General features: G+C 33.7%; 1 protein-coding gene across 2 annotated transcripts in view; it reads right to left on the minus strand.

Annotated features, from left to right (window-relative positions):
* Nucleotides 1-8535, minus strand: part of LOC100938640 (membrane-spanning 4-domains subfamily A member 12-like) — a 39532-nt gene extending 30997 nt beyond the window's left edge. Inside the window, exons 1-2 of one of the 2 annotated variants that reach the window (XM_054524313.1) lie at nt 8197-8535; nt 6840-6936 (exon numbers count right to left, since the gene is read on the minus strand). In XM_054524313.1, coding sequence (XP_054380288.1) covers nt 6840-6887 — 48 coding nt within the window. In that variant the 5' untranslated portion in view covers nt 6888-6936; nt 8197-8535. The remainder of the gene's footprint in view (nt 1-6839; nt 6937-8196) is intronic. The other variant, XM_054524314.1, reaches the window with a different exon arrangement.
* Nucleotides 8536-8747: the final 212 nt, after the last annotated feature.

Raw genomic sequence — 8747 nt, forward strand, 5'->3', positions numbered from 1 at the left:
GAGCTTCTGTTCTGGTGTGTGATTCTGGGGAGAGCCAAGAAGTGGCTAATTAATGAAAATACTATTTTCACTTACAGATTAACCCCTAGGCAACACAAAACTATGCATTTAGAGGTACTTCAGGCAGGCTGTGGCAGCAAGCAAGGGGAAACTGGAATGGATAGGACTTTTCCCAGTGACTGACATGCTGTGCACATTTCATCTCCTTGCTTGGCATGGAACACGACGACTTTCTCTGAAGTCTGAGTTTAGTGAAGGATGTAGAATTTTAAAAAAAACTTTATGTTTAAGTAATTATAAATTCATAGGAATTTTCAAAACTAGTATGGACAGGTCCTTGTGTCCTGAATCTAGATTTTCAGAATGGTACCATCTTACATAACTATATGACGATATCAAAATTAGGAAATTAACCTTGATATAGTGTGTGTGTATAGTTATGTGTCATTTTAGCACATAAGCATATTTGCATAATCACAACCATAATCAGGATACAGAACTATTCTATTACCATGAAGATATCCCTCATGCTATATCTTTATTGTTCCAACAATGCTAAACTTCTGGTGGTCACTAATTTGTTTTTCATATCCTCACTATTATCATTTTGATAATGTCAAATAAATGGAATAATTCAGTATGTTCCTTTCGTAATTGGCTTTTTTGTTGTTGTCCAGCAAAATACCTTTGAGATCCATCAAGTTGTTATGTGTAACAATGTAGTTCACTCCTTTTTAATTTCTGAGTAGTAGTCTACGGTATGAACAACTAGAGTTTATTCACCTCTTGAGGGGGTATTTTGATAGTTTCCAGTTTTGGACCTATTACAAATAAAGATGCTATGAATAGTCATGTGTAAATTCTGCAGACATCAGTTTTCAGTTGTCCAAGATAAATACCCTGGAGCTCACTTGCTAAATTTAATGGTAAGTGTATGTTTAGTATTTAAATAAGATGTCAAACTATTTTCGAGAGTGATTGTATCATTTTTATATTCTCATTGGCAATGTAAGAGAGATCCAGTTTCTCTGCATCATCTCCAGCATTTGATATTGTCACAATTTCTTATTTTAGTTGTTGTAATAGGTTTGTAGTGATATCCCATTGTGGTCTTAATTTGCATTTCTTTGGTGGCTAATGATGTTGAGCATCTTTCTATATGCTTATGCCATCTGTATATCTTCTTCAGTGAAATGTCTTTTCACGTCTTTTGCTGGTTTTAAAGTTGGATCATTTGTGTATTTTCTGCTGTTGAGTTTTAAGGATTTTAAGAAGGATATTCTTAGATACAAATCCTTTGTCAGAGATGTGGTTAGCAAGTATTTTCTCCTACTCTGTAGCTTGTCATTTCATCTTCCTAACAAGGGTATTTCACAAAACAAAACTTAATTTTGGCGAAGTAAAATGTATTGATTTGTGTTTTTTATGGATGGATCATGTTTTTAAGGTCATGTTAAAGAGCTCTAGAGTCCTAGGTACTAAATATTTTCTCCTATGCTTTCTTCTAAAAGTGTTATAGTTTTATATTTTATATTTAAACATATTATTCATTTTGAGTTAATTTTTGTATAAGGTAGGAGACTTTAGTTTGAGGTTCTTTTCTTTTATTTTTTGCCACTGGTTATCCAGTTAGTCCAACACTATTTTTAGAGATGACTATACTTCCTCTGTTGAATTACTTTTTTTTTTTTTAGTTTTGACAATTTAATAACCATTGAAAAAGTTATCTTTTAAATTCACATTATATATAAGAATAATATACAGATTTATTAAATGTTTTAAAAACAAAATTTAGAAAGCATTATAATAAATATAGAAAAATAGTTTTCTTTTTTTTTCTTTTTATTATTATTATACTTTAAGTTTTAGGGTACATGTGCACAATGTGCAGGTTAGTTACATATGTATACATGTGCCATGCTGGTGTGCTGCACCCATTAACTCGTCATTTAGCATTAGGTATATTTCCTAATGCTATCCCTCCCCCCTCCCCCCACCCCACAACAGTCCCCAGAGTGTGATGTTCCCCTTCCTGTGTCCATGTGTTCTCATTGTTCAATTCCCAACTATGAGTGAGAACATGCAGTGTTTGGTTTTTTGTCCTTGCGATAGTTTACTGAGAATGATGATTTCCAGTTTCATCCATGTCCCTACAAAGGACATGAACTCATCATTTTTTATGGCTGGATAGTATTCCATGGTGTATATGTACCACATTTTCTTAATCCAGTCTATCATTGTTGGACATTTGGATGCTGCTATAAAGACACATGCACACGTATGTTTATTGTGGCACTATTCACAATAGCAAAGACTTGGAATTACTTTTATAAAAAATCAGTCAGCCATACTTCTATGAGTCTACTTATGGATTGTGTGTTCTGTTCCATTTATCCATGTATCTGTTGCTACACCAATACCACACAGTCTTAATATCTGTAGTTATATGTATTAAAATCAGGTAGTATGATTCCTTTCACTTTATTCTTCTTTAAAAAATTTTTAGCCATTCTAGCTTCTCAACCTTTCCATAGAAATTTTAGATAATCTTATTTAAATCTACAAAAAATGTTTCCGGGATTTTGATAGGAATTTGCTAAATCTATATGTCAATTTTGGGACAATTAATCTTTTTACTATGTTGAGATTTTCAGCCACAACAATAAATGGCTTTTCATTTATGTAACCTACTTGGAATTCTTTTATATTATTTATTTTTTTTCGGAGGTGAAGTTTCGCTCTTGTCAGCCAGGCTGGAATTCAGTGGCATGATCTCTGCTCACTGCAACCTTTGCCTCCCAGATTCAAGCAATCCTCCTGCCTCAGCCTCCTGAGTAGCTGGGATTACAGGCACATGCCACCACACCAGGCTAATTTTTGTATTTTTAGTAGAGATGGGGTTTTGCCAGGTTGGTCAGGCTTGTCTTGAACTCCTGACCTCAGGTGATCCATCCACCTCAGCCTCCTGAATTCTTTTATTAGTATTAGATAATTTTCAAAATATAAGTCCTGTACATATTTTGCTAAATTTATACCTAAGTATTTAATTGTTTGAGCAATTTTAAATAGTATTGTGTTTTAAATTTTGTTGTCCATATGTTCACTGCTATTATATAAAAATATAATTAATTTTGTATGTTGATCATTAATCTTGTATCCTGTGACCTTGCTGAACTCACTTATTATTTTTATTTTCTCCTTTACAATCTGTATGCTTTTTCTTTTTCTTTTTTTATCTTATTGATCTGTGCTAAGACTTCTAGTACTGTGCTAGTAAGCATGGTGAGAGATGATATCTTTGCACTGTTACCAATCTTAGGGGAAAATAATTCAATTTTTAAAGATGAAATATAATGTTAGCTGTAAGTTTTTTTGCAGGTGTTCTTTATCAGGTTGTGGAAGTTCTCCTACATTTCTGTTATTCTAAGAGCTTTCTAAAATATCATGAATGGGTGTTAAATTTTGTCAAATGTGGTTTATTTTGCATCAACTGACATGATCATGTGATTTTTCTTCTTTAGCCTATTAATATGATGGGTTACATTGATTGCTTCTTGAGTACTAAACCGGCTGTGTATATCTGGAATAAGTCATGGTGGAAAATTATTTTTAAGTATTGCTGAATTGTATTTGCTAATACTTTGTAAATGATTTTTGTGTCTATATTCTGAAGGATATGTATCTATAGTTTTCTTCTTTTGTACTATCTTTGTCTTATTTGATTTTGGTATCAGAATAATATTGGCTTCTTCAAATAAGTTGGGAAATGTTTCATTCTCTTCTGTTTTTTTGAAAAATATTGAGAAAAACTGGTGTTGAATATTCTAAGAACATCTGGTAGAATTCTTCAGTGAAATCAGGCCTGGAGATGTCTTTTTCAGGAGTTTCAAAATTACAAATTTAATTTTTCTAACAATTACAGGGCCATTAAAATGATCTATTTCATATTGAGTTGTAGTTTGTGCTTTTTGGGAAAATTTGTTCATTTTATCAAAGTTGTCAAATTTTTGTCTATAGAATTATTGATAGTAGTCTCTTAATATTATTTTGAGATATAAATTATCTGTAGTAATATACTTTATTTCTGAGTTTGATAATTTTTGTCTTCTCTTTCTTTTTATTGATCAGTCTTGCTAGATGTTTGTTGATTTTGATGATCTTTTAAAAGAATCAACTATTTGTTGTACTGATTTTCTCTACTTTTTAAATTTTAATTTTATTGACTTATTTTCTTATCTTTATTATTTTCTCCTGATTTATTTGGGTTTATTTTGCTCTTCTTTTTCTAGTTTTTTTAGGTGAGAGTTTGCAGTATTTATTTGACAATTTTCTTGTTTTCTGTAAGCATTTAGTGTTATACATTTTGATATCATGTATTTTCATTATAATTTAATTGAATTTTAAAAATTTTTCATTGAAATGTCCTCTTTAAAGCATTAATTATTTAAAAGTGTCTTAGTTTTCAATTTTGGAGCTTTTTTGTTATCTTTCTCTTAATTGGTTTCTAGTATGATTCTATTTTGGTGAGAGAACACATTCCATATGATTTCAATTCTTTTAAATATTTCAAAGTTTGTCTTATGGCCCAAAATATAGCTTATTTGGTTAATGTTCCATGGACACTTAAAAAGAATGTGTATTCTTAAGAGGAAAGACATAGAATCAACCTAAATGCTCATCAACGGTAGACTAGATAAAGAAAATATGGTACATATACACTATGGAATACTATGCAGCCATAAAAAAGAATGAAATCATGTCCTTTGCTGCAACATGAATAGAGCTGGAGGCCATTATCCTAAGCAAACTAACACACGAACAGAAAACTAAATACTGCATGTTCTGACTTATAAGTGGGAGCTAAATGTCCAGCACACATGAACACAAAGAAGGTAACAACAGATATCAGGACCTGCTTGAGGGTAGAAGTTTGGAGCAGGGTGAGGATTGAAAAACTACCCATGAGGTACTATGCTTAGGACCTGGGTGATTAAATAATCTGTACAATAAACCCCCATAATAACAATTTACTATATAACAAACCCACACATATACCCCTGAACCTAAAAGTAAAAAAAAAAAAAAAAAAGAGTATATATTCTGATGTTAGATATTCTATAAATATTAATTACATCTTACTGGTTGGTGGTGGTGTTGAGTTCTTTTATATATTTGTTTTTCTTGTTTAGTTATATCAATCAAATTTTTATTTTTAAAATTTATTTTTTAGTGATATAATATTTGTACATATTTGTGGGGTACATGTAATATTTTGCTACATTTATTGAATGTGTAATGATCAAGTTAGGGACGTTAGGATATTTCTGCGTGTTGAAAATGTCTCAAGTCCCTCTCTTCTAAGTATTTTGGATTGCTTTGGCTATTTGAAAACTTTTTTTGATTCCATACAAATTTTAGGATTCTTTTTTCTAGTTCTATGAAAAATGACATTGGTATTTGGATTTGGAATACATTGAAATTGTAGATTTCTTTGGTTAGTATCATCATTTTTCCAACCCATGAGCATGGGATGTCTTTCTATTTGTTTGTGCCCTCTTCAGTTTCTTTTATCAGTCTTCTGTAGTTTTACTTATAGTTTTCCTTTCACCTTCTTGGTTAAATTTATTCCTAGGTATTTGAAATTGCAGGCTTCAAAACATTAGTAGGTATATCTCAACTGGGAACCTAGTTTGAGATATATGCAATAAAAAGAAAACTCAGGAAATTGACTAACATATCATTCTTTGGGTTCAAAGGTCCCTAAATCTTATTCTTCCTTATCTGTACTTTTCCAGATCTTCTTGTATTTATCCAAAGTTTTAGATATAGTTAGTGGTAAGAATAGGGAGAAATGGCCATTGGAATGTCTTAATGCATGAAATAAAACCAGAGCTCTGTGTCTTCTTAGATAATGGTAGATCTCATTAGAAAGACAGTAATATGGACAATAACAAATTTATTTATTCTCAAATACATTTCAACTATTTTTTCCCCAATATCAAGACCAGATAAATGGATAAGGGGGTTAGGAATCCACATCTTTAATATCACAACCTTGAAAATGAGGAGAGAAAATATTGGGTTCATTGCTTGTTTTATGTAAGGCTCTTAGTATAATTCTTGCAAAGGATCAGGCAGTTCTTAAATAAGTGGAAGTAATAATAGACTTGTGATGTTGGGAATTTTCCTGAACCAAACTTTAATCCTGCTGGTTTAATCCTAATCTGGTTCCATCATCCAACAATGAGTGGATAATGCAAAATCATACAGCAATATGGGTGAATACCTGCCATATTTGATGAAGTTGACTGGGAAAAGAGTCATGTGTTTTGGGGGTAATCTTGAAAGCACAGTGTTACTGTGATCACTGACCATAAAACTCTGTGGCCTGCAGCTTCTCCTGAATGTAGTTTCCACAATCTGGTTATCTCATTTAGAATCACGTCATCAGCTTAGCTTGAAATAATTTATAGATGCCAAAAAGAGATTTCTTTACCCATTTCCAGAGTCAGGGTTTTCTGAGAGCATGAGTGGTTTTAGATGTTGTTGGGTCATTTACATGTAGCTGATAAATTCATAATTTCTGCTTTATTTAATGTGAGCCTGATAAATAGCTTATGTGTTGAGGCTGAATGTGGAAAATGCAGATGCTACATAACAATTTCAGGACACTTCTATTAACATTCCTCCATTTGAGGAGTTCATAATAGAGGTCTCTTCCCTCTATTATACATAATACATATTACAGTCTATTATACATAATACAGTCTCTTCCCTTTTATATTTAGAAATCGCAGCACTATAATCATTTATTCACTCAATTGGTATTTAGTTCTTACCCCCAACATTCTTGTTTCCTCTCTTATCCACAGACGATTTCGTGGCATTTTTCACTAAGATACAATAGAGATATGAAAGAATAAGTGTGTTCCTTTTCTGTAGGAAAATATGAAAACAAATTAATGTTAATTTGCGGGGGGGATAAGAAACTTAAACTTTAGAGGGAAATCCAACCAACAGCTGCCTATTTTTTACTACTTTGTTGTTCCCTGAGAGGGTTTTGCATGAAACCACCAATATTACCATCTTGAGAAATCCATTAGTTACCTCTCAAATTGTTTGTTCACTTACAAACCTTAAATTAGGATTTAGTAAATAGAATATGGTGACTGTCCCAATAACATCAATCCCTCTAGAAATTACCCATATCCCCACATTTACAGGGTCAGAAAAATTGGGCTTTTGGTTGCCATGGTTTATTCTCTTACTCATTGTTGTTTCCCTCTAAATTAAAGTCTGGTTCAGGGGCACCTGACTGGAAGAACCCATGTCATATACCTACACCAGATGCAGGGGAGGCTGGAAAATAGAGTGATATGTTATATTTTGGAAAGGTGGGCTTCATAAGTTAGGAACCAATAAAAATATAGAGAGGGTGTTCAATAGATAAGAAAATTACAACTCACAGATAGCTATCATTAGATTGTATATAACCTGTGTTATTCTCCCTAGCATCCATATTTAATATCCATAATTATTCTTTTATCCTAGCTGATTGGGTCAAAGGTAAACATCTAAAGCAAGGCGAGTTCATGATATACTCTTTCCAAGATTGTGCAGGCTGGTCTCTTGTTGAGAAGATGTAAAAATTTAGGAGAAGTGGCATTGCCATGCTCTTCTCTAATGGACAAAATTGTAGAAAAAAGTAAGTTTTGAGAGTGAGAGGATAGAGAAGACACCCAGAGAAAAGCAGAGATGGAAGAACAGAACTTCCCGAGATTATGATGGCTTTCCATTTTCTAGTTCCACTTCCTTTCGGAAACCTGGCTGATTTCTGGTCCTTATATTATGTAAAATACCTGTCCATATATTATAACAAATATATCTTAATTTTGCTAAAACTAGTAAGAGAGAGCTTTTGTTTCTTGCAACCAATTTTTTTTTTAAATCGATTTGTCTTGTAACTTTTCTCATGTGGTTTTGACAATCTCCCCAGTCTCCAAGGGGAGATTGTCAAAGTCTAAGATCTTGTCTTTACATTTTTCATTTATAAACATTTCCTTTCACTTACATAAACCATGAACTCTTAAGGCTTAAATTGCCTTTGAGATGGCCCATTAAGCTTGAAATTGAAAGGTATAGTGGAAAGAGTCAAACTTGAGTTCATATCTTACCAGTTGTGAGTTCAAATCTTACCTTATGTGACCTTGTTCTTATCATTTACTCTTTCAAAGTCTGTTTCCTCAGCGCCAAACAAACAAAACAAAACAAAACAAAACCCTCCTGTAGCACTGTGTTGGGGAGCAAACAAGAGAAACGTACAAAATTGAAACTCGAAGAAGAAGAACTTATGGTCCAAACCGGACCATGCCCTACACTGACTTGACTACAAGGCCAGAGAGGCGTGATCCTGCAGTTGGTGCCCTTAGTTCCGGATCTTCGGCTTCAGAGTTCCGGAGGCAGCACCTGCCTGATGGGCGATGTTTCCTCGGCGGTGACCCTCATCTCTTCTCGCGAGGTTCCAACGCAGCCGTTATGGTCTAGAGCGGCCGCCAGGGGACTCCACGTGGAGACCCGCGCCGACACAGGCGCCCTGGGGGCTTCGAAACTGTTCTGAGCATGCTGGCTCTCAGGACAGCAGTGAAAGATGAGGTGTGGGATGGGGTCTGACACAGACGAACCCTTTCCGGCCCATGTTAGCGTCATACTCGCTGCGCCTGACTCCAGCCGCAGGCCGATTTTCTGGC

This window comes from Pongo abelii, chromosome 9, assembly GCF_028885655.2.
Source record: "Pongo abelii isolate AG06213 chromosome 9, NHGRI_mPonAbe1-v2.0_pri, whole genome shotgun sequence".
Lineage (NCBI taxonomy): Eukaryota > Metazoa > Chordata > Mammalia > Primates > Hominidae > Pongo > Pongo abelii.